This window comes from Oryctolagus cuniculus, chromosome 3, assembly GCF_964237555.1.
Source record: "Oryctolagus cuniculus chromosome 3, mOryCun1.1, whole genome shotgun sequence".
NCBI lineage: Eukaryota > Metazoa > Chordata > Mammalia > Lagomorpha > Leporidae > Oryctolagus > Oryctolagus cuniculus.
In genome coordinates this window covers 84,626,755-84,653,713 of record NC_091434.1, presented here as the reverse complement: position 1 = coordinate 84,653,713, position 26,959 = coordinate 84,626,755, and the positions used below count along the sequence as shown (strand labels likewise).

The following is a 26,959-nucleotide window of genomic DNA, read 5'->3' as shown; positions in this document are numbered from 1 at the left end:
CAGTTTTCCTATCACTATTTGTTGAAGAGACTGTGTTCTCTCCATTGTGTGTTCTTGCTACTTGCTGCAAATCAGTTGACTATACATTTCTGGATTTGTTTCAGAGCTGTCTATTCTGATCCGTTATCTTTATGCCAGTAAAATATTGTTTGGATGGCTGTTTTTCAGCTTTTGTGAAAAATGTCTTGAAGGTGTAATAAGAATGCACTGAATCTGAAAGCTTCTTTCAGTAGTGTGGACATTTTAGCAATATTCAATCCTACTACCCTTGAAGACAGTGTATCTTTTCCTTTTGTGTGCATATTTCTTTTATAAGTTTTATATGAATATTAATTATTATAGTATTTATTTACATATTATTTTATTTACATTGATATATATATAATTACATAAGTATAATGATGTTTGTTATAAATCATATAATTTTACTTTTTTCCATTGAGTATGATATCAGCTGTGGATTTTTTCATTTACAGCCAATATTATTTTTAAGTAATTTTCTCATTTTTTTTAGATTATGAGGCTTTTATAAAAAATTTTGTATTGTATCACCTTTTCTTTATCATTTGAGATCACCACGTGACTTTAGCCTTTATTCTGTTAAGGTAATATATATGTACATATATATGTTAATTGGTTTTTGTATTTTGAGCATTTCAAGAATAAATCTTTCTTGGGCTAGGTATGTGATTCTTTTAATGTGCTGCATCCTATGTTGCTGTGCTTTGATCTGTAGTATTTTTAATATTTCTCTTAGAATTTCCATCTCTCTTTTTACATTGTCCATCTGCTCTTTGTGTGCTATTTACTATATCATTAAAGCCTTTAGCATATTAATCATAGTTGCTTTTTCATTTACAGTCTGATAATTCCAATGTCCCTGTCATAGCTGGCTCTGGTCTAACGCTTTCCTTTCTCTTCAAGCAATGTTTTTCACCTCTTGGTATGCCCAGTAATATTTTCTTGATAGTGCCATATGACATATTTGGCAAATGACACTGCTTTAAATAATTCTTTAGTAATGTCATGATGAGGTATGGGGCTGGGGAGCTCCCTATAGTCCTATGATTGGGTCTTGGTGTTTTTAGTGTACCCATGCCCCTGGTTGTGACCTTCACCTGTGCTTTTCAGTATCCCTACCCCTTCATGGGATAGAATGACTAGAGCACACCGGGTTTGGATATTTTCTCTCCACTAGGTCAGTTAGACTCTGAAAAGAATCAATAATTTAAGCTCTGATGAAAGAGTTTCTCTTGAGGACTGGCCTTGTTAAGAAGACTCCCAGTGGTTACCTCCCAATGGTTACTTTTTCCTCTTCCACTGAAAACATACGGGATTTTCTTTTACATTCACTATGAGAACGTGGTGGCAGAACTCAGAAAGGGTGGGAATCCCCCATAACTGGAACCCCTGGAGTTTTAACTGAATTTCACTATCTGAACTCGTATACACTTATATTTTATGACCAGTACACAAATTCTGTCCACGTTTGAGATCTTCAGTTCAAACTGAAATTTTTAAATACTATTTATATCTTTCACCTAAGATGTAAAAGTATTGCAAATTAGAAAGTTATCAACAAGATTTCACTTCAGAAATTCATTTTTAATATTGACACTGTGTTGTTTCTTCAGTCATGGGATAAAGGATTCCCAGTATACTTGACTCAATTTGGTTTATATAATGCCGTTGTGAACAATTTCATAAAAAAATCAGTTAATGTAATTCACCAATATTATATATGTGACAAGTTAGGGATTTAGTGGAAAAATTCACTTTTCGATTATTTTCCCAGTAAATTGCTTCCAAGTGAGTCACTGTACACCACAGTGCACTCCATGTGACTATGATCCCACTAGGGCAGGACTCAGACTGAAAAGCTATGCTATTAGAAATTTACACCCATTTCCACTAAACAAAAGCTAGTTTTCATATAACTTGTGAACACATATGATATATTCTTCCTTCCTGCACCTTGGTTAACCAAGGGTTTTCTTCTTTTTCCCAGAACATATATCTTACTCTTGAATCTAATTCTTAGAACAAAGTGATGCTGGCGCTGTCCCTTCCCTGCCCTCCATTTGCATTTGACATTTACTGTCACGCAGAAGCATCACACTTGTGTATTAAAGCCACAGAACGCAGATGACCTATGGTCTGCTTTCCCAGATAATCTGCGGTCGTTCCCCAAGCATTCTTTCTCATTGTAGAAGACTTTAAAGTCATCTTGCCCCCAAGTAAATGATGTGTTTCTTTCCCTTGAACTTTCTTTAATAGATTTAACAGGAAATGCTACATCTATAAGCAGATCTTTAACATGATAATTCTAGACTATGATGAGAAATAAGCAATAATAGTTGAATCATAGCTGGTCTGCAGATGCTTGTTAAAAATAAATTAATTGCTAATCTTGCAGATATTAATGTGCCTCTAACTGAAAACTAGTTTTTGGAGGCCAGAGTCCCCCTAAATAATTATTTTCCTATTTATCAAAGACAATATGCTTCCCTATACAGTACCTAAAATGAATTTTAGCCATTCTTTTCAGGGAAATAAAAAGCACTGTGATAATAACCACACAGAACCAGCAAAAGAATAAACCATATGTAGATAAGACTTCAGAATATACTAGAATCAGGAAGAACTGGCTTCCAATGTCAGCCCTCAACTGACTAGCCTGGTGTCATGGAAAACTCTCCAATTCCTTCCTTTGTGTCTTTGTGCCTAACACCCACTATTTTGGGATCACATGCACAGCATCTTTATTCTTTTAGGCATTCAGGAATTGGTGGGCAGGATTGATTTGTGCTTGAGAAGGGTGATCCCCACTGCCTTCACTACAAATGGCTCTCATGCAGAGCCCCCTGGGTATTGCTAAGTTCCAGAATTAATAGAAAGCAGGTACCAAGTAAAAATATTTTGACATCTATTATTCATTTCTTATTCTACAAGCTTCCTTACACTACCTTATTTTTCTTGCAGAAATACTCATTTCTTAATCAGAAGCTTATTTAAGTGTAACAGCTCCACTCAAAGTCAACTTTCTTCCAAACACATACACAAATACACACACACAGCTTGAAATCAGTAAGGACTATTTATTATGTAGTCTAGATTGTTTACTCCAGAGTATAGGTAACGAGCAGCTATATCACCAGAACAGAGAAATCATGAGCTTTAATGCATATTGAATAACATACAGCATGACTGAAAGGACAGAAATGAGACACTAATGCAACTAACGGGCAAAAGAGTGATGAGGTCATAATTATTCAAAATATACAATATTAAAAGTAAGAAGTGTCATGAAAAGTCTACAGGAGGATAAACCGTTCATAGGCCCTTCTGCGTGTGTGTGAATTCTAGACATTTGTAGCAAAAAAATTATCCACAAATCTGAAAGACCTGAGAGTTATAGGCTTGTCATCAATGTTCAGTAAGAAAAATTGATTTGGGCAAGAAGATGAGATTTCCCCTTACTTTTGTTTCTATTCCCTATTATAAAGAAGTCATCGCTCTCATCTTCCTCAGCCTCTATCTCAGGCACATCTTTCCATGGTTCTCACGAAGCTTAATCCCTCATAGCGAATCTTGTTTTAAATCTTCCTGCTTTACTGATGCTTGGGACATGAGAAAAGACTAATGATAATGTTTGTTTATAAGCTCTCACATATTTAACAGAAACATTCAAAGCTTGCTATTATTGAGACTTCCAGTGGCTACTGAGTTTAAGCAAACATATGGTTTTGTAACCTATTAAATTAACCTATGAGAAGTAGTCCAGTGTACTCCTCTCTGTTCATATTTGACACAAAAAGTTGTCCATATTTCAAACAATGATCTAAAAATAAATACTATTCCAGCTTTTACAAGTAGCATTTGAATGAACAGGCACTTGCATTGCTTTGTTATATTATCTAACTCATTGTTTCATTTCCCTGAAGTCTGCTTAATACTTGAGTTGTTTTGGTCGAAAAATGATATAAGAAGCAAAAGCAATGATGCAAAAATTTAAATAAAGGTCATCGTTGCTCTGATATGCGATGTCAGTTTCTCAGTCCATGGGTACTTTCCCACCAGATGGGTGGAGTCGTCTGGAGAAGCTGCAAGAGACTTGTGAAGTAATCCAATTCGAAAGGGCACCATAACCCGTCAGAAACGACTCTCTTCCTCTTCCACAGCACGATGAAGACCAGGGATGAATTTCAAGAGTTGCTTCCGGACGCTTCCCCTTCTGCTTTTTCGGGGCAAGGTCCCAAACATGCTTGAGAAGTTGCCCTCCCATAGGGGAGACATGGATCCACTGCTGGCTGTACTAATGCTCCGATTCCTCCTTGAAGAAGACCTTCTCAGAAAGTCATCCCCATCCTTGGGCAAAAAGCACTCATCATCTGTGCTTGTCTGCCGGCTGAAGGCACCCTTGGTAGAGTCCTCAGACACACATGTCTGGTAGCCATCCTCGCTGTCTATGGTCATGGAACTCAGCCAGCTCTTGCAACTGCTCTCACTGGATAATCGGTTCCTTTCCATGGGGCCTGGACCTGTCCCAGGCAAGGTTCCAAAAAAAGTCAAATCATCCATGTCCATGTCTTCCAAACTTGGACAATTAGCTGCATCACCTGGAAAACAGGGACCAGTAGCGTTATGGCATGGTTCTGACAGTTACTGCAACAAACATACCAAAATTTCTCTTTAAGAAAAATAAGAGTAAAGTCACATAACATTTTTCACTGTGCTTTGACACAAGAATAAGTGACTGTTTGAGAGTCCATTGAAAATATTATATAGGGTTTCCCTAACTATTCTTTGTGGGCTAGCTTCCAAGTGTACGGTTCCATGGTCTTGAAGATTATAAAGTCAGAAAAAATTTAAACAAGATTTTTCTTATGAGAACAGTTCAACCCAACTGACAATATGCCAGTGGGACTTGTGAATCTCTAAATGATCATTTCTTAAACTTAAGTTACCCTTGAACTTGGTGAAACGCTGTCTCTTATGGATTTTCTCTGCATAGTTCCTCTGATTCTCTGTTTCTGTTCTTTTAAAAGTAATCGTAAAACTATTATAAAGACATTTGAATTATTTGGGAAACGTAGTTATAAAAGAGAAAATTCAAAGGTTTTTATACATCAAGGATATATGAAATCAAATATATCTTCCAGCCACAATATTCCAAGTTCTGCCTTGGAATATTTAAATGTTCTGGAATAACATTATGCACACAAAAAAAGTCCTCAAATAAGTAATAATTTATTTGAATAAATTGATTATATATACTTGGCTGAATTTTTTCATCAACCTTTCAGAACCTGCATCTGGGCTGCCCAGACTCGATCATACACAAGAATATCCTGCCCATATGCCAACTGTTTGACACTGTTGGGAATTCGTTGAAATGCCACTAAAAATAGGACAATATTTGGCATACCAGGCTGAGAAAAGCATGATAAGAATATGACTCTGCTCCAGGAAAAGTAATAGACTCCACACACTCAGAAATGGTTTTTCATTTTGTGCTCACTGCATTTACTGCTGCCCTCCTTTGTCCTTGGCTGACAATATAAAGAGACTGTTTTTCCATTTAAACTGTGAAGTTTCCTAGGCTAGACCTGCAGTGATTAGACATAATGCTTCTTTTTTACTAACACAACTTACTTTCTCTTATCTTACAAAGACATGATAAACGTTGTTTATTTGAGAAGAAGTGCCTTGTAGGATCTCATGTCCTGGCTGTCTATTCTAGGTCTAAAAAACAAACTACACAACCCTCTCAACCCCTCAAAAAAATCTGTGCAACAACAACCTTGTGAGGATCCTGACTCGAAGGTCTGTGTGTCCCAAGGCCGATGCTATAGAACCCGAGTGCTGCCCACAGTCACTGGGCTACCCAAGATGCTGCTGCATTGCAAGCAAAGGCTTCTCAAACATACCCCTCTCTACAGAGAACCTGAATCAAAAAGGCCACAAGAAAATTTTTGTATCTCTAACAAACTTCAGACCAGAAAAAATCTGTTACGGATTTAAAAAAAATACTAGCTGAAAAACAAAAAAGAGAACCAATTTCAAACTTCTATAAAAAGAAAAAGAACTTCAGCCCAAATCTAACCCACACCTTTGTACCCAATTGAGAAGTTGCATATTTTTCTGTAAACAAATGGATTACCATGTTTGCTAGGTATTTAATTTGTAAACACAGACTTTTAAAGAATTTATAACATTTATTTCACAGTCACAAAGGAAGTGTTTAAGGAAATAATTTGTACATAAAAGTTCATTTCTCAGGTTACAGTAGTCATGCAACACATAGTAAATAAACAAGCTTTAAACGCAGCCTTTCCTTCAAAATGTACATGATGGCAAGAGCAGGGGCCATGCATTTACTGTTTTAATAATGTTCTATGCTTGTCTTAGTCTGAGAAGCCATGAAAAGGGGCTTTTTCTGCATAATATAAGGTAAACAATATACACAAATGATAGGGGCTGCAGCCACAAAGCATGCACCCAGTCCAGCTTCAATAGCTGCTGAGATCTGCACAGCCTCTGGGCCAGACATGACCTTTTTCAGGGATTTTAATTCATTTGCTGAGCAGGAGGAAAGTCGGGCACTCTTTCCTACTATTCTTCTAAAATGTCTAGATGCCTCCTGCAATTATTGCCTGCATGTGGGTGTGCATGCTTTCATGAGCACATATGTTGCATGTATGGAGAAAGGGATATGATTTGCTTTATCCCCTTTCTAAATTAATGTGTCATTCTATCATCTACACCAAAGGAATGCAGACTAGTATCTTTGATCAGTGCTAGACAAGTTTTTCTTGTAATTATGATAATCTGAAAGTAACTTAGAGGCAAAAATAATGAAGGAATGAAATGTTTTTGTGGTTTCTGAACAGGAAATCACATTTACCATGCAGCAGGCGCTGTTCCTGTAACTGCAGAGACCTGAACTCCACCCATTTTTTCTTCAAGGTTTGCTGTGAGAAAGAATAAAAGTGCTAATTATTAGGAACCCCCAGTGAAGGGAACAATGTATTCCCAGGTGTTGGAATTCGTCGTTACCATTTTTTCCCCTTTCTTTCTAGCACTACCAACCCCTCCCACTCATTTAGAAGATTTTTACTGAATATAAGAATATTGGGAATACTATGTTCCCAAGGTATAAAGTAGTTGCATAAAGGTTTATTTTAAAAACATAAATAATGGAATTTAGATAGCATATATATATAGATATGTTAATTATAGAACCAGATTGTTTAAGTTTAAAAGAACTTGCTAGCTGTTAAGGCAAGGATTTATACTCTAAGATTATTCCCATCTGCAGAATGAAGACAATAATAGAACCTAAATCCTGAGAATCTCATGAAAATTGAATGAGTTAACAGATGTAAAGTATTTAGAATAGTGACTAGAACTTAGTAAATGCTCAGTTAATGCCATCATTTATATCGAAGCCAAAGTACCAAAGCAGCCTTTTCTGCTGGATATATATGTATTTTCTATACCAAGAAGGAGAAGTGTTCTGGTCTGAAGTGTTTCCTTGGAGGATTAAACTTGGAGCAAAGCTAAGCTAAACACCATGATCTCTTTAACTGCTTCCTTTTTGGCCTCCCCAGCATGTGAGACCAGTGATCAACAGTGAGAATGAAACAATATGCCAGGCCCAGCCGAGCCCATGGAGCAGGTTGAGCCATGGAAATAGAATGCAAACCAGAAAGCTGGCGTCTGACAAGATGCTGTCCCAGGCTCACTGTCTCTCCCATCCCTTGTCCTTTTTTCCACCCCTCTCTTTGCCATCGGAAGTCCCTACTCCAGCAAGGAGCACAGCTCAGATTTCCCTCTGGACACTTATCTGAAACCAAGGACTAGATGAAGCCTAAAAGGGAAAAGAGAAAAGTATCCAAAGTATAGATGGGGGGTAGGCCTAAGATAAAGAACAAAATAAAGTTTAAGAATGTCATTAAGTGCTTTAGGGGAGCATGGTTGTTCCTCAGGCTTCAGGGACTGAACCCTAGCTGGGAAGGCTCACCCAAGCCTTGATCACAGTAGCATTTAACAGCGATGCTTACAGTTGCAAATATAATACATAAGCAGCAAATCAGAGCTGTAAAACCCTTAGCTCAGTTCATCTCTTAATTCTTTCTCTATTGTAATATAGGCTCTAATGGCTGTAAGACTGCTTTGCTGCCTTAATCATAGCTCCTGTTACCCATGTAAAACTGTGGTCATCTGAAGGCCAGAAGATACCTAGGGGAGTGTAGGACCACTAAGATTCCAGCAGGTGAACCAAACCCTTTCTTCTCTCTTACAGAGACATATTGTCTACATGAAAACAGAATCTAGTAGAGGAATTTAAGGATAGGCTGACATTCAAAACTAAATACAAAAAGAAGGGGAGGTTACACTTCTGCAATTATTATTCCAAAACACAAAGCTAGAGCTGGCCAAATGAAATCTTTGTGAAAATAAAGGTTTTATAATATCTGACGTGTTGATGTTGCCCACTCATCTAAGCATACCATCACTCCAGCTAAGAAAACGTCCTCGTAAAGAGCAGACGTATCAGAGTGGCTTGGAGGCGTTAGTCCGTAACTAAGCTTCCCTAATTTCTTCAGAGTAGCATTCCACCTGTATTACTCATTTCACAGCTGTGTATTTGGATAGATCTAAATTCTTACCAATAGAGGAGAATGAAAGCATATGTGAGATCAAGCCATACTGACCACATCACCCCCATAGTACCTAGCTCAGTGTCTGGTTCATAGCAGCTGCTTAGTAAATATTGGTTGAATGAGTAGATGAACGAAAGCCTTCCTGAAGCAACCTTCACCTGTCATGTGGACTGGTTCCAAATATATTTCCAATGTTTTCAATCTACTTAAGACATACAGCTAAACGTTTCCATGACACTTTAGTACTTTTAATTGTGCAGGTAATATCCTATTTAATTTGTATAAATTCCCTGGAAAGTTAAAGATTTGAAAATAAATCTTCAATTTTTATTTTGAAGATTTTGAGCAAAATATTTCCTCAGGACTACATCTTCTGCAGAGTTAGGTTTAAGATTGGCTTTCTCAGCTAAACCATTAGAATTGATGTTTCCACGTTTAACATTTGAATCATAGGTCAGGAGAAAAGGGATCTCTTAAATGCAACTCTAAAGGGATTATGGTTTCTAAAGAAGTGCTTGTGTCTCAACAATGAGTCTTTTGAGAAATAGAAAGCTCACTTACACAGGACGCACAAAGTAAATGTCACCATGGGGAGGGGAATCCCACCTGACTTGGTGCAGGTCTGCTCAGTGATGAACTAGAAATCTTGTAACTTCAACATTAGAAATAGGAGAAAATGTAAGAAGGTAAGCAGTAGTGAACTCTGTCTTTTAGCTCTATAGAAGCAGAAAGGTAGCTAGGAATTTAAGTCCTAAAGCAATATATGGTTTGAATGCAATGAGAGGAGATTGGGGATCGAGACATATTTCCTGCTTAAGAAAACATACATGGGCAGAAGCTCCTCACTAATAAAGGAGGCTGATGAAAAACTGCTGCTGCTAGCTATGGCTCTCGTAGAGCTTATAATGGAAGGCAAGACCACGTAAGTAGAGACCTGTGACCTGAGCCAAGCAGCACACTGCCTCTCTGATGAGGACACGGTGGCTGCCAGGCCTCGCTCTGCACTGGGAGCCTTGAAGTGCTGAGCAGAGGCAACTGTCCAACCATCACATCCACTTAAACGGAGAGGTGACCATACAAGGGAAATCTAAGCCCACAGATACTTAGTAAGACAATACAAGTATGGATTCTGTCCAAGCAAAACAAAAATAGCGAAGTACTCAAAGATTGTTAGGACCTCTATCATTTTCTGAGAGCTGATAAAATCAGTGCTTCCAAGAAGTACAGATTTGAAACAAAGAAATAAAACAAGAACAGATACAAATGAAAAAGAACTACTTGACAATAAAAAACAAATGAAGTTTAAAAACTTAGTAGAAAGAATATATCCTAAATAAACAAGAACATTACTAAAGATGTTACTAAAGAATTCCAAAAGAATAATACAACATAAAGTGATACAAAATAGTAGAGTAGTAAGAAAACATGGACGATAAATCCAGACTCTAAAATATGTGTAATAGGAATTTCAGAAGATAATAATATGGGCAGTGATAGAGAAGTTCTAGTCAAAGAGATTGAGCTGATAGTTTTCCAAAGGAGAAGAATGATATAAGTCTTTAGATCAAAAGAGGACTGCAAGCTCTAAGCAGTATAAATTTATAAGTGAATCCAGATCTAATTATACTAGCAAATCAGTAAAGATAAAAGAGATTAAAAGCAATCAGAAAAATGAGGTCAGATTAGATTCAAAAATAAAAAAATCCGGGCTGGCCCTGTGGCACAGCGGGTTAATGCCCTGGCCTGAAGTGCTAGCATCCCATATGGGCACCTATTTGAGTCCTGGCTGTTCCTCTTCCAGTCCAGCTCTCTCCTATGGCCTGGGAAAGCAGTGGAAGATGGCCCAAGTCAAGTCCTTGGGTCTCTGCACCCACGTGGGAGACCCTGAAGAAGCTCCTGGCTCCTGGCTTCGGATCAGCACAGCTCCAGCCATTGTGGCCAATTGGGGAGTGAACCATCGGATGGAAGACCGTTCTCTCTCTCTCTCTGCTTCTCCTTTCTCTGTGTAACTCTGACTTTTGTGGGGAGCAACTCGGACTAGACTGTTACTGGAATTAAGACTTATTCTATGCATCTGCTCTCCCACAATATGGCGCTGGGAGAGGAGGAAACAGCATCTACTCAGCTGCCTCCAGTTCAACCAATAAACAGCAGGACCTGCTCCTGATTGGAGGAGAGCAGCATACTCAGCGTGTGGGTAGCAGAGTTGGGATTGGTGGAAGAGGACTATAAAAGAGGAGAGAGACAACATGCACCGGGAACACCTGAGGAACATCTGAGCAGCCCCCGAGAGAGCCGGCCGGCGGTGTGCTGCTCCCCTGCGGAAGTGGGGAAAGTGGCTAGGGGGAACCGCCCTTCCATGGAGGTGGAAGGGACGGTAGCCAACCCGGGAAGAACCAGCAGCAAACCCGGGAAGGGCCGAGCAGACGAAGGAACAGCGCAGGGTCCTGTGTCGTTTCTCCACGAAGACGGGGAGAGACAGACTTTCAAATAAATAAATAAATCTTTAAAAAAATACAAAAATCTTTGAGAGAGGATTACTGACCAAAAAAAGAGAAAAGGAATAGAAAGTAATATAAATAAAAATGTGTACAAAATCAGTTTCCAAGAACAGGTACAATTTTTGCATCATTTAAAAATTTTAATTTCTTTTAATTTTTTAAAAGGTGGCAATAGATTTGACCAACTTCAAGCAACACATTTGAAAATTGTATTAACAGAAACATAACTCACAAAAACTCTTTGGAAAGAAAATAGGAAGCCTGAGTAACCTTACAACTCACAAAGAAATAGAAACAGTAGTTTTAAAGAATTCCCATCTAAAAAGATCCCCAGCATTAGATGATTCAGATGGCTCTGCAGAAACTACCAGAAAACAGAAAGAGGAAGATGTCCTTACGAAATACTATAAGTCTGGTAAATCTGATGCTACAACTTTAAAAGATAGTCTGAACAAAGAATCAGAGCCCAGAGTGACTGCAAAATGATGCCATCTTCAAAAGCCTTTATAAAATTCTAAATCTAACCGTTAATTGTGCTAGAAATGACCATAAATTTCAAGAATAAATCAGATTGGATTTAATCCTAGAAATCAAAGCTTGGATTTACATGCGAAAATTTTTAACTGTCATTGATCACATACTAATTTTTTTTGAGTAAATGAGATCATCTGAACAGATGCAGAACAAAGCTATTTGATAAAATTTAATATAAATGGACTAGAAAACTACTAGAAAATTGGCATGGAAGGGGGTCTCCTTAATCTGAAAAAAAATATTGATTAAATGAGATAGCTCATTTGAAGTGGTAAAGAATTGGAGGAATCTCCTTTAAAATCAAACAGAAAAGAAGGATGCCTACCACCCCACTTTCTATTCATGACTGTATGATAGATCCTTGCAAGTGCTGTGAAGTAAGAAAATGAAGTGGATGCCATTCTTTCCAGTTAGCTATTGGCTTTACAGAAATCCAAAGAATAATCTACAGATAATCTATTAGAAATGATATAGTTTGGCAAGATATTTGAGCACAATAACTGCATAGAAAAAATGTTTCACATTTTTGTATATCAACATCAGTCAAAATAATACTTTTTTATAAATAGACTGAGGGGAAAAATAATGTACACAGGATTAAAGAGATATAATATCTGCATGCAGGCAACTGTGACACTCTTTGAAAGACATCAAAGAAACAACTAAATGGTAAGATCACCCATCAATATGAAACTACAATCCCATTTGATGTCAAGTCTCTTCAAACTGATCTATACATTAAAAATGTGATATTGAATCACTACCATTGATTTAAGGAACCTGACAATCTGATTCTAAAATTTACAAGGACCAAGAACAACCTAGAATAGGTATCAACTAGATATCAAGATTTATTATAAACTCCCCAACTAGATACACTACTTATTATAAGCTATTTTTTGGACAAATGCACTAAACGATCAGAATGGAGCACCTGTAAGAAAATACATGAAAATGCAGAAATTGCTTAGACAGGGGCAAAAGAGAACTACTCAATAAATAGTACTGGGAGAACTGATGATTCATGTATTAAAAAGTAAAATTTGAATTTTGTATGCAAAAATTAACTAAGATGGGAAAAGGTAAATCTTTAAAACTTTTAGAAGAAAGTACAGGAAATGCAGAAAACCAAAAAAAGACAAACATTTAGGAGTGCTCTCAGAAGTAGCAAAAAGAAGAATTCATATAAAGTGCTGAGGGAACAAAACATCAACTCCAAGGAAAATTGTCTCAACAGCAGCAGTGAGACAAAGGCCTTTTATTTTATTTTTTTATTTTTTGCTTGTTTACAAAGACCTCCTTACCCTCACTGAAGAAAGCATTAAAGCAAGAGGGAAAATAAACCCAGAGGTAGAAGTGGAATGCAAGACACAGCAGCAAGCACACCAATTGAATAAAGTGGTATTCTTCTTTGCAACCTGTTGTTTAAAATTAGAAGAGTCTATTGTAATTTTTCTAAATTGAATAACTTCTCTAAAGTAAATAATAAGAATAAAGATGTGGTGTCAAATGGACCTTTGAAACATGTCAGTATCCTCATGATATACTGGAAGATGACAGGGATCTTGAAAAACATGTATACTAAATGTTCAGGAGAAAATTTCAAAGACTAGAAATGGCTTAGAAAAGTGAAATAATGTTTTATGCAAGCGAATACTTTATTTCCTGAAATACCAATATATATTCACCCTAATTTTAAATCTTACTAGTCCATTTTCTATATTCCTTTCTTTTTTCTAAAAAATGCTGAAAAAGTTAATTGTTTTTAAAAAGATGCTCACTAAGACTATGTTCCTTTTGATAAAAACAATTTAACTTTGACAGTTTTATAAACTTAAATAGAATATAAAGTACTACTTACTCTTATAAAAACATGATGACAAGCTGTTAGAAGCTTTCCTTTTTTACTTCACGAACAAGGGCACAGCATTACAGTGCAGTGGATTAAGCTGCTTACAGCCACTGCCATCCATACCCATACCTACACACTGGATTAAGTCCTGGCTTCTCTGCTCCTGCTCCTGCTCCATCTCACTGCAGCAGGTCTGGGAAGCAGCAGATGATGGCTCGAGTCCCTGCCACCCAGGAGGGAGTTCTGAATGGGGCTCCAGATTCCTGGCGTTGGCCTGGCCAAATTGCAGCTGTTACAGCCATTTGGGGAGAAAACCAGTGAATAGAAGATTCTCTCTGTCTCTTCTCTTTGTGTGTGTGTGTGTGTGTGTGAGTGTGTGAGTGTGTCTCTCTTCCTTTGTCACTCAGACTCTCAAAATAAAGTCTTTATAAAAATAGAATCAAGAACAGGATTACCACTAATCAATGTACTGTAAGTTTTAACAAATTTTCATTATTGCAGAAGATATGACATTTATATAGAAAACCTAAGGGAACCTACAAAGTATTGTCAGAAAAAAAGGATGCTCAACAAAACTAGAGGATCTAACATTTGACACAAACCAATAGCAAGGCCGGCGCCACGGCTCACTAGGCTAATCCTTGGCCTTGCGGCGCCTGCACAGCGGGTTCTAGTCCTGGTCGGGGCGCCGGATTCTGTCCCTGTTGCCCCTCTTCCAGGCCAGCTCTCTGCTGTGGCCAGGGAGTGCAGTGGAGGATGGCCCAAGTCCTTGGGCCCTGCACCCCATGGGAGACCAGGATAAGTACCTGGCTCCTGCCATCGGCTCAGCATGGTGCGCTGGCCGCAGCGCAACAGCCACAGCACACCGGCCGCGGCGGCCATTGGAGGGTGAGCCAGCAGCAAAAGGAAGACCTTTCTCTCTGTCTCTCTCACTGTCCACTCTGCCTGTCAAAAAATAAAAAAATAATAATAATAAAACAATAGCAAGAGTAGTTGAAAACTAAAAGACTGTATCTAATATAGTAAGAAAAATTAGAAATTACATAAGAATAAATATAATAAAAGATGAAAATGCACAAATTACATAATTTTTAGATACATAAAAGCCCATAAAAAAAAAGATTGTGTTCAATGGTAAAAAATTTAAGCTGAGGGGCTGATGCTGTGGTGCAATAGGCTAAGCCTGCATCTGCAGGGCCAGCATTCCATATGGGTACTAGTTCTGTCCTGTGCTCTTCTTCTGATCCAGCTCTCTTCTATAGCCTGGGAAAGCAATAGGAGATGACCCAAGTGCTCACATGGCAGAACCGGAAGAAGCTCCTGGCTTCTGGCTTCAGATCAGCCTGGCTCCAGCTGTTGCAGCCATTTGGGGAGTGAACCAGTGGATGGTAGACCTCTCTTTCTATCTCTCCTTCTCTCTCTGTCCATAACCCTACCTTTCAAATAAATGAATAAAATCTTTAAAAACAATTAAGCTAAAAAAATTTCAATTGATTTATTATATATATGGAATTCAATCCCTACCAAAATCTGAGAAGATTTTTCAAGGAATTTTAAAAGCAATTACTGCGGCTCACTGGCTAATCCTCCGCCTGTGGCGCCAGCACCCTGGGTTCTCGTCCCGGTTGGGGTGCCAGATTCTGTACCAGTTGCTCCTCTTCCAGTCCAACTCTCTGCTATGGCCTGGGAAGGCAGTGAAGGATGGCCCAGATTCTTGGGCCCTGCACCCACATGGGAGACCAGGTGGGGGCACCTGGCTCCTGGCTTTCGATTGGCGCAGCGCGCCATCCGTAGTGGCCATCTAGGGGGTGAACCAACAGAAAGGAAGACCTTTCTCTCTGTCTCTGTCTCTCTCTCTGTCTAAATCTGCCTGTCCAAAAAAAAAAAAAAAAAAAATTACAGGGATAAGCAAAATGTCAAGGATATCATCCAATGTTAACAAAGAAAAAAGAGTTTGCTAACTCATTGAATGTAGAAGAATAGAAAGATGCCAAGGTAAAATATAAGTACAAATATAATGAATCTACCCTCTTTGGCTCAAAAGTTGGTAAGTTCATGCTGTAAAGAAAACTAATAAGGGGACTTTTAAAAGTTTGTGTAAAATGGAGTTACAAAGTAAGTTTTATGTTGAAAAATTTCTTGAAATCTACGCAGTTTTCACAATATGCATTTCCATAAACTTTTTGAAAATCCCTCATGTTTCGAAACAAAACTCAAGGAAGTAATATACCTCTGCTCGGGCTGGCAGAGGGAGCACTGGGATGCAGAGGTCACCTGGGGCCAGGAGAAGGGTCTGCAGAGCTACTGCTCAAATGCATGTGAGTCAGGATCTGGTGTCCAGGCCTTTGTATACCCTCACCAGTCCAGAAAACTGAGAGTTTTTTAGACACTCGAGGAGTTATTCCAAGAATTTTCACTGTATACCCTGCACTGTGCACTACTGTCTCATGGAAACTTTAACTTTAGTTTCTCCAAAATTTATCATGTGTTTGTCAATAAAAGCACATTCAAGGACAGGCAGAGGTTTGCAGAGAAATTGCCTTTGTTTTTAGAATAAGACAGAAGGGAATGACACAAAAGGATAACACTGGAAGAGCAAAAATCGCAGATCCCCAGCACTCTCATGCACCACTTGGGAGCAGGATGAAAACACCACCTCTCCCTGATTCATATTTTTCCCAAGCAATATGTAAATCAAAAGAGATAACAGGTGCATTGATGACAAGTTCTTCAAGTGATGTGGCTTCCTGTAGGAAGGAAGAAAGTGATTTACACCGGTTTATAGAAGTTGATACTCCTGCAAAGGTAATTGTGTGGCTCTTGATAATTCAGAAGTTTAAATTCATCATCACATTTTGTCTTCAAGAGCTACCTCCATTCCTCATATAGATCTTTATTCTGCCACTTACACATTCAAGGGTGAAAAATGTGCCTCTCTGTATTAAATTACCTTTAAAACCTGCAGCTTTGTTTCAAGCTCTGATCTTCTGAGAATCACTGTTCCATTAAGAGTCTCTATCCTGTTTTAAGAAACAAAAAAAGAGAAGGGAGGTAAATAACCTGAGTGATTCATTTAAACAAGTGCCATCCTTATGGAGTACTACATTTTGAACACAAGCTATATTAAAAACGCTACATAAACCCTATGGATCTCATGGTACTTCAAGTGTCTGGATTTGGGCCAAATCTTCTGATACCATTCAGTGAAAGAAAATAAAGAAAGGGAAACAAACACAGAACCCTTAAAAGAGTGGCTAAAAGAAAACATGCTGAAGAATTTGTATCCTATGGTTCGTGTTGTATAGAAGTTAATATATGACAATGATGATTGCTCCCTACCAGAACTTACTCTTGCGGGGACAGGCTGAATCAACTCATTCATTGGCTAATAGACATTTATTGTACATCTACTATCAGACTCAGCCCCAGGCTAAGCACGAAGAATACAACAACAAAAGCAATAGGCATTTGGGAATCAAAATGTTATTTCTTGAGATAGGAAGAGGTCTTTTTCTTCCTAGGATTCTGGTAAGCCCTCACATCTGTAAATTGCTTTATAATTTTGGAACAAGAACCAACAGAACTGGAACACCTATATAATAACAACCTTTGTATGACTCTTTCATCTTAAGATCTTTAGCTTACAAAAGTTAAATCCTAGGATTATCAACTTAATTGTGCTCTATTCTTCCTACATCAAATGCCTTTCTAAAAATAAAACACTTGTTCTTTCCTGATTGACTTGATTTGTGCTGTGTGATCAAGTGAAAGACCCTTTTTTGGACTACTAAACAATCCATCTGAATACAATAACAAATTTGTGAATCACATACATAAGCATTTTAAAAATATTGATTCAAATTTCTTCTCGTAACTGAGGTGTAATTCAATTTATAGAGATATAAGAACATTCTCAGGCAATAGATGTCTATGAGCAAATTTCAATAGGCCACTGTCTTCAGTATCTGTACAGACTGTCTTCCATTTTCTTCATCTGAATTTCCAACAATTTTCTTTTTTTTTTTTTAAGATTTATTTATTTGTTTGAAAAGCAGAGTTACAGTGAGGCAGAAATAGAAAGAGAGACAGGTCCTCTATCCACTGGTTCACTCCCCAGATGGCTGCAATGGCCAGAAGTTCGGCGATCTGAAGCCAAGAGCCAGGAGTTTCTTCCTGGTCTCCCATGTGGGTGCAGGGGCCCAAGGACCTGGGCCATCTTCTACTGCTTTCCTAAGCCATAGCAGAGAGCTGGATCTGAAGTGGAGCAACCAAGACCCCAACCGGTGTCCATATGGGATGCTAGCACTGCAGGCTGTGGCTTTACCCGCTATACCACAGCGCCAGCCTCCCAACAGTTTTCTCCACCTATGGCTCCTTATTCACCTGTGGGCTGCCCACTTCCCTCATGTGGCATATTCCCTTCTAAATCTAATCACAGCATTTTGCTTGGACTCTGTATAGTTCCTATTATCCGAATCCAGGTTTCTCTGGAGCAAGAGAGCCTGCAACATTTACCCTGAATTCAGAGGACCCATAGAATCGGAGTCCATCTTCTACCATCACCAAGCATCTTATCCACATTCCAAACAACAAAAACATCCTCTGAAGTGTAGCAGAAGAGCATCCAGTAGATCCTCTATTGGCAGCTTACAATGAAAGGCTGCAGCTGAAAAGAATAGATCTTGGTGTCCTGAGAAAGTGACCCATCCCATCCCTAAACCCACTGGTTGGGTGACCTTCATTAAGCCCTTTTTAAATCTCAGGTCCTTTCATCTATAACAAGAAATAAAACAAACCCACAAAGCCACTGTAAAGGATGAGTAGCATAATACGGGATCCACCTCAATTAGAATAAAACTTAAACTCTTCAGCAATGCCAATGAGTTCCCTAATCTGCTCCTTGACCAATTATCTCTCTCCATTCTCATCAGCCTCTCCTAATCCACCCACCACCAGTGATGGATGCATTCTTTCTCTCAGTCCATTGGATGTGCCAAGCCCATTTTGAGAAATCAAGTCCTCTCTACCTAAAATGCTCCTGCCAGAAGCTCATATGACCACCCCTTCTCTTCAGTTAGGTCTCAGATCCAGTTTCATCTCCAATTTCACCTCCAGAGAGGACCACTGTACACATCTGAGCTAAACTAGCAGCCTGTTTACTCCGTGTTCTATGCCATTGCTCTGTTTATTTTACTCATAGTAGTTACCAGTTACATAAAAAAGCACTTGCTTTTCAGGTTTCTTCAGCCATCTTCTTCCAAAATTACTAAAGCACTTAAGCAAATCTTTGTCTTTGTCTCTCCTGAGACTATCACAGAGCTGGAAATATGGCATTTTTCCCGACAAACACCATTTTAATCAATGAGTGAATTCCATCTTTCAATTACTTATTAAGGTCTTATTAGGTACTAGGCATGCAATGGTGGAGAAGTCAGACTAGTCTCGAGCTGGGGAGACCAGTGTCCTCCTGGTACGCTTTGAGTATCAGTAGCTATGTGTGGAGGACGTGGGGGAAGTTTTCAGGGTGGAGAGCATTGGGCAGACTGTGTTTCCTTCCAAATGGAACACTAGCAGGGAAAAACAACAGCTTGTGGCATAAGAGGAAAATGTGCAGCCCTTATGACCTTTTATTTGTTCTAGCCACAAGATTACATCAACTGTGGAAACTGGAGCAATTCCTCTCAGTCCAAAGAGAATGTGTGCCAGTTTAATTGAATTTGGCTTAAAAAATGCATTTTTAAATTCTATCCTTCCCACACAGACTTTGAGCTATTGATGTCTTCTGACTTCAGATGTTGACACTTTGTTCAAGTGTGAGAAAACCTTGAGGAACAAAAGAGCTGATAAAAAAAAATGTTTGTTCCCAATCCTAAAGCTGTGGTGCTCTACCCCTCTTCTTGTGATCTCTGAACAAAAAGCCCATTCATTCACTCAGCAGGCATTATGAGAGATGGTCACATCTTTGAAGCCCCACAGGAGCTAGTTGGATAGTTACCTGAGCAGGTTTCCTGACGATCTGATCAGGTCAACCACTTGCTTGTGGGTGAAGCCTTCAGTGCTCACGCCATTGATATTCGCAAGGACGTCACCTGGGAGATATCAAGAAAAACAGGAGTGCTATATTGATTAGTTGAATAATACTTTTGACACGCAGATAAAACAAAACAAGCAAGCTCTAAATCTTAGCAACATAAAGGAACTAAGAAAATTCAAGGCAAACACCACACACGACTTTCACTAGCAAAAAGTTTTCATTTCTTTCTATTCTGACGATTCATAATGAGCAGAGTTAAGAATTACCAGCTTGCAGGCCGGCACAGTGAGCAGGGCTGTCTTCTTCTACTTTGCAGATCAGAGTGCACATGTCCGAGGAGCAAACATTCTGGTTCTGGAGCCTGTGTGTCTGTAAAAATGATGGTAATAGAGAGTTACTGTTCAAAACACTCAAAACCTACTTGTCAAAACTAAAATTGTATCAATTACCAGTAAGCAAAATAGTAAGTAAGTGCAAAGGACAATTTGGAAAGGCTTCCCTGACAATAAACTGAATGAAAGGTAACAATTTTGCAATTCCACCAGCCTGCAGCCAATTCCATTCATAAAAAAACATCTGTCATGAGAAAGAAAATGGGTTGAGAGTGGCTCAGTGTTTCATATTTTCAATACTACAGCCACCTGAGACTATCATCATCCTACATTTATTAAGATAAATTTAAGTATCTCATTTACTAATGGGTTAAAAAATGTGGCTGAAAGCAAAAAGAAAAATCTCTATGTGATTCTCCCAAGCTAAAACACTCATTACAGGAGCATACAAAACAGTACATCCAGTAAGGAAAATATGCCAACAATGCTTATTTTAAATCATAGTTCTGCAAATAATGACAATCTGCCCTGTATTTCTTCAAAACTACTATAATTGATTCAATTACCTCCCTTTCTGAGCACATCTGCTCTGAATTCTCACTGGTTCGTTAGTCACCTCCACTAAATTAGAAGAAGTTACACCTTCCCTCTTACCTCAATTTCGCCAAGTAGTTTAGTAGTGGTTGTTTTCATTCTTTTTTTTTTTTAAAAAAAAATCCCAAATTGTACCAAAACGATGAACAAATGTTTACAAGATATTGTGCCCCCATGACCTATAACTAACATTTTTCTTTTGTTTTAAAGATTTTTTATTTATTTGAAAAGCAGAGATTTACAGAGAGGTAGAGAGAGAGAGAGAGAGAGAGAGAGAGAGAGATCTTGCATCCACTGGTTCACTCCCCAAATGGCTGCAAAGTTCAGAGCTGGGCAGATCCAAAGCCAGTCACTTTTTCCCAGTCTTCCATTGGGTGCAGGAACCCAAGGACTTGGGCCACCTTCTGCTTCTTTCCCAAGCACTTTAGCACGGAGCTGGATCAGAAGTGGAACAGCTGGGACTCAAACCAACACCCATGTGGGATGGCGGTGCTGCAGGCCAGGGCTTTAACCTACTGCACCACAATGTTCGCCCCAACATTTTTTTTCTTTTTTAAGCTCCTGGCTTCAGTCTGGCCAAGTCCTGACCATTGCAAAGTGAATCAGCAGATGAAAAAATTCTCTTCGTCTTTCTGTATCACACCTCCTCAACTCTTGGGCACTCTGCCTTTAAAGTAAATAAAATAAATAAATCTTTTTAAAAATATGATTCCTAAAATCAGAAAACTACAGTATTACTTTCTTACACAGGAATTGTTCTCTAATGTTCCTTCCTACTTATTTGATGGTGCCTGGGAACCATGAGTGAAAACCTTGAGTTGGTTAACCTCTGAAGGATTTCTATTCAACCTATAAGACATTTAGAATCTCCTCATCTGGGGCCCGTGCTGTGGCATAACAGGTAGAGCTGCTACCTGCCATGCCAGCATGCCATATGGGCACTGGTTCCAGTCCCAGCTGCTCCACTTCCAATCCAGCTCTCTGCTATGGCTTGGGAAAGCAGTGGAGGATGACCCAAATCCTTGGGCCCCTGCACCCACGTGGGAAACCTGGAAGAAGCTCTTGGCTCCTGGCTTCGGATGGTCACAGCTCCAGCCGTTGCGGCCAGCTGGGGAGTGAACCAGCAGATGGAAGATCTGTCTCTCTCTCTCTCTCTCTCTTTCTGCCTCTCCTTCTCTCTCTGTGTAACTCTGACTTTCAAGTCAGGGAGCAGGAGATGGGATGGTTGCGGGTTGGAGGGAAGTTATGGGGGGAGGGAAAAAGCCACTGTAATCCAAAAGCTGTACTTTGGAAATTTATATTTATTAAATAAAAGTTAAAAAATAAAAAAGGAAAAAAATCTCCTTATCTAAAAAGTAGAAGGAACTTTAAAAGATCATGTAGGTGGCTGGCACCATGACTCAGTAGGTTAATCCTCCACCTGCGGTGCCAGTATTCCAGGTTCTAGTCCCGGTTGGGGTGTCGGTTCTGTCCTGGTTGCTCCTCTCCCAGTCCAGCTCTCCGCTGTGGCCCGTGATGGCAGTGGAGGATGACTCAAGTGCTTGGGCCCTGCACCCACATGGGAGACCAGGAGGAAGCACCTGGCTCCTGGCTTCAGATTGGTGCAGTGCGCCAGCCATAGCAGCCATGTGGGGGTGAACTAAAGGAGGGAAGACCTTTCTCCGTCTCTCTCTCTCACTGTCTAACTCTGCCTGTCAAAAAAAAAAAAAAATCATGTAGGGGAGTGGGCAGTTATCCCAGGCACTAAGATGTCCAAGTCCCATATCAGAGCACCTAATTTCAAGGCCAGCTCTGGCTCCTAACTCCAGCTTCCTACCAATGCAGACCCCAGGAGGCAGCAGTGATGGATCAAGTAATTGGGTTCCTAACATCCATGTGGGAGACCTACACTGAGTTCCCAGTTTCTGGCTGTGACCCAGCCCAATCTTGGCCATTGTGGACATCTGAGGAGTGAACCAACAGATGGGAAATCTTTTTCTGTCCATCTATCTCTCTGTCTTTCAAAGAAATTTTTAAAAGATGTTGTAATACATCTCACATCTATATCAGAGACTCTGTTAGCAGTTTTTCTGCCAGAGGTCTTGCACTTCATCTTGAACACTTCCAGAGATGGAAGGTTGGTCTAGTTCATGCAGTACATGAATCAAATCAAATAAAACTGACACTCATTTGGAAGCCACTATTCTAACAATTGTCAACAGTAGTGAGAATATACCCTGCATCCCCAGTGATCAAGTGAGTACAGTGCAGGGGACATATGTTGATTTATTTAGTTGTACCTACCTATATGGTCACAAAGAGCATATAATTTGGAAGACAGAGATAAAGAAGAAGTGACAGAAGTCCCAAAGTTACAGAAAATAGTAATTAGTTGAATACTTCACTCTCTCTCACCACAATCTAGTTCCTATTATAGGCCCCAGAGACTGAATGATCATCTGCATTCAGAGACATAATGGTCACATTGTCCTTTCTCAGGTTCAGTGACCTTCAATCTAACACCTGTCATTTCTTAATCATCTGCTTATACCAGGCACATTGCTATTTGCCTTAAATGCATTATTTCCTTTAAACTCCAAGGCTCTTCTAAGGCAGAAATTGAAAGAATATGAATACAGGTGTCTTCCTCATGCTGACTGGTTCTCATGAGCAGCATAAAACTAGTACCCATGGGAAAACCAGACATGAGAATGTATCTGGTCTCTTCCAAAGTCACCTACCTGGTACACCAGGACCCAAATATGTATTCACACTGGGTATACAATACAGAGGCTATGACATTCTCTCTGGTCTTCAAAAAGCTCTCAGAAGCATTTCATCTATTTGTTAAACTCAACAAATCTCATGAATACTAGAGAATAGATTAGGGCATGAACCTGGTAATGGGAAGCATATACCAGAAGCAATTGACATTGGTGTGTGTTCCTGTATCACCTCAGTTAACACATACATGCTGCAGCTCAGGATTGAAGCCATTAGCTCCTGCTGACAGACAAGGGGTTCAGTGATGGGATGGCCTATTGTCCACTTAGGATAATTTTAACTCTTGCCCTAAGTAGAGAATTATGTAGAAGCAGTGGCAATTGTATCACATCAGAGTGAGAAAAGTAAGAATAAGTGAGTAGTCATTTATCCTGTTTTCAATAGCAACTGCTGTTCATTCTTGAGGGTAATTCTCATTTGACAAGAAGCAGTCACAAAAAGCAGTGTCTCTACGACAATTTAGGGAGTGTTTTATGTGAATAGGGCATGTAAGAGCATACCATATTTCTAAAATTAGATGGATTTCACCAAATATTGTGATAAACTATAGAGTTCAGCAAATTTAAGAGTTCAAAAAGTAGAAGATATCTTCTTTTCTCTTATAGCCTTCTCCCTGTTCATTCCATTTTGTTTCTTTATTCATAAAACATGTTTTACTTAGCAGCTTCCTGTTCTTGATCTTAAAATACACACTGACTTTCCAATTGTGGGGCTGATCTCATACCAAAGTTTTCTGAGAGCAGCTCCAAAACTAAGATCTAAAATCTGATGTGTAGTAAGAATATAATTATGCAAAGCACATCTGAAGAAAATGCAAAAAGTGCTATGGAAGAAAACAGTTACACTTAAGCCACTACTGATATATTTGGTTGGACTAGAGGTCTTTTGTCTTAACTCACCATCATTAAAAGCAGGGTCATGGAAAAGGAGACAGTAACTAAGAGATAAAATTCTTAGGCAATTCCATTGAAATCTATAAAGACTGTTAGAAATTTCTTACAGCATTAAAACAACCTGCAAGTAGAGGCAAATGTCCTACAGTGGTTCAAGTATCAGTTATGAAGTACTGTCATTAGAAAAAAGGGTCTAAATTTCTCACTATATCCAATGTGAAATCTTTAGAATCAAACATAACAGGAGCTGTTTGTGAACACATGCATTCAAAATACATTATATAGCTTTCAAACACTTCTTGAATATCAAAGTAAAGACTCATAACCTGATACACAGTATAACGTGATTATGAATATATCAAAAACAAATATGTAAAAAGTACACCTTTAAAAAATGTTTCCCTCTCTTATCTAAGACCAGACTGCTATCATGCATTTCTGATCCATCTCAGACTTAAGAGAAGATGGAAGAAATTAAGCACAGGACCTGAGCAGATCTCATACCTAAAATAAGGACTTAATTTTAGCAGCTTCAGTGTTTTCCATGACAGAACTTAGCACACTGAAATACAACCAGGAACCTCCAAACACTGAATAAAACTCAGTTTCCATAATTCTGTATAACTAACTTCAATTTTTTTTTTGCAAGCATCATGACACTGCCAATGCAGTTTCTTCCTTGAAAGTCCAGAAAATTTGAAAACTGCTTACCCCAATTTCAAATCCAAATGTTTCATTATCCTGCTTTACCACAGTAACAAGCTTTCTGTAATAAAAATTTAAAAATCTTCGTTAACATCAAAGTATCAGACTTGGAATATTTCATGATTTATAATAACTGTAACAACATTTATGTAAACTTTAATGTGTATGACACTGTGGGGGGAGGGCATGTGTGCGTATGAACAATTTGAATAGTTGGGTTCCAAAAATGTGTTGGTAACAGACCCAAAAATAAATGAATCTCTTTACCTTTGAGACCAGGAAAAGTCACCCAAAGAACCCGATCTGGTCAAAGCAAGCTGAAAAATATAAAAGGTATACAGTTATTTCAAGGTCCATAAGATAAGATACATCGGCAAACTGTACTAGATTACTGAGGACTTTCATGGGTTTTATCAACTTTCTTGGCACAGCTCCTGGGAAACAGTCACTAAAGGCAGGAATTTCCATTCTCCAGGGATGAAAAAGGGGAGTTGGGCAAGGGTGTTTTTAGGAACTACATTTGAAGGCTTAAAGGTGCTCAGATGTAATGCATTGTGGTGAAAAGAGTTCGTGTATTTCGGCAAACCCCCAGAGCTTCCCATGAGAACTTCTTCTCTGATCTGTATTTTAAAAAGCATCCAAAAGATTAACCATAGCAATTCATAATCACCCTGAAAGCCAAAGAAACCTAAGATCCAGAGAATGGCATGCAAAACCCAAATACTCATGCCTGATAGTTTTTGGAGATGCTGATAAAATGACACTGTTCTTCCTAATGGTTCAGTGTCACATTTTCAGTAGAATAAAATGATCTCTAAAGAACCGGCACAAAGAAGCAAGTGTTATAGCTCAGTGGATTACATCACCATTAGATGTTCACATCCCATGTTGGAGCTCCTGGGATTGAAGCCTGCTTCTGCTGCCAATCCAGCTTCCTATTAATTCATGCAGGAAGTAGCAGATGATAGCTCCAATGCACGGGTCCCTGCCACGTGTTAGAGACCCACATGGAGTTCCTGCCTCCTGATTTTGGCCTGCTCCAACACCACCTATTTCAGGCATTTGAGGAATTAACCAGTGGATAAAGGTTCTCTCACTCTCTGATTTTCAAATAAATAAATTCTGAAGGAAAGTGGAAAATATAAACAAAAATCAATAACATAAAAACATACATACAATTAGGAAATAAATAAAGCTGAAGTTGGTTCTTAGAAAAAATAAAATAAAATAAAAAACAGCTCATATACAGAGGCATAATCCAGGTGAAACCAAGGACTCAAACTCTAATTCTGTCTGTGCATTGTTTTCGAGGAGTGCAGTGAGATTTCCAGCCAATAAAGGAGAGTAACCTCAGAATGGTATAAATAATATCTTCACTCCTTTACACATTTTTAAAAAGATCACGTGAATTTCAGCTTTCAGGATATGCACCACTATTGTAAATTAAAAGTTAACAAAAGGTGGTGCTTCTATTTGGAAGGATTACAAAGGACGTTTGTGTGATTTTTGTTTGGGGATATTTTGGTAAATGTTAATTAGCTTGTTCTCAAGTGTTGGTCCAAGGGTCCAAAGCATAAGTGTATGCTGCTAGCCCAAACTACTGAATTGCCAAGCTAACATGGCTGTCATACTCCTATGCATGGATTTCAAAAAAATTTTCTCCCAAATGAATTTATTATTAATTTCATTTTCTGTGAACTTTTCTAAGTGCCCTCATGTGTAAGTGAATGCATAAAATATCAGAGTAGAGCATAGTGAGTACAGGAAAAAATAAAACAGTGGGAGAAAACTACATAGAAGAAGTGAATGTACATACAATGAGTTACAAAAATGAAATGTTCAGCAAGGAATTTATGAGGAGGGACGCCTGCTTTACTTTAGGGAAGCACAGATTTTCTGGAATGGTCCAGTCTTCAAAATTCGGCCACTGGTCAGTAAAGTTAACGTAAGAGTAAGGTGATCTATCTCTCCAGTTTGATGTAAATTAGTTATATTTTCCTCTTTTGTCAGTTCTAGACCTCGACTCATTTATATTACCCTGAAGATAAATAGTATAGCTCATGGCCAAAATTATTTTCTGGA

General features: G+C 38.8%; 1 protein-coding gene across 2 annotated transcripts in view; it reads right to left on the bottom strand.

Annotated features, from left to right (window-relative positions):
• Window positions 1-3,078: 3,078 nt before the first annotated feature.
• CYTIP (cytohesin 1 interacting protein) overlaps window positions 3,079-26,959 on the bottom strand; it is a 74,666-nt gene continuing 50,785 nt past the window's right edge. For both annotated transcript variants that reach the window (XM_008258600.4, XM_002712194.5), the window contains 7 exons: window positions 25,145-25,194; window positions 24,884-24,938; window positions 19,857-19,959; window positions 19,552-19,645; window positions 16,507-16,576; window positions 6,908-6,974; window positions 3,079-4,619 (listed from right to left, as the gene is read on the bottom strand). In XM_008258600.4, the coding sequence (XP_008256822.1) occupies window positions 4,153-4,619; window positions 6,908-6,974; window positions 16,507-16,576; window positions 19,552-19,645; window positions 19,857-19,959; window positions 24,884-24,938; window positions 25,145-25,194 (906 nt within the window). In that variant the 3' untranslated portion in view covers window positions 3,079-4,152. The remainder of the gene's footprint in view (window positions 4,620-6,907; window positions 6,975-16,506; window positions 16,577-19,551; window positions 19,646-19,856; window positions 19,960-24,883; window positions 24,939-25,144; window positions 25,195-26,959) is intronic.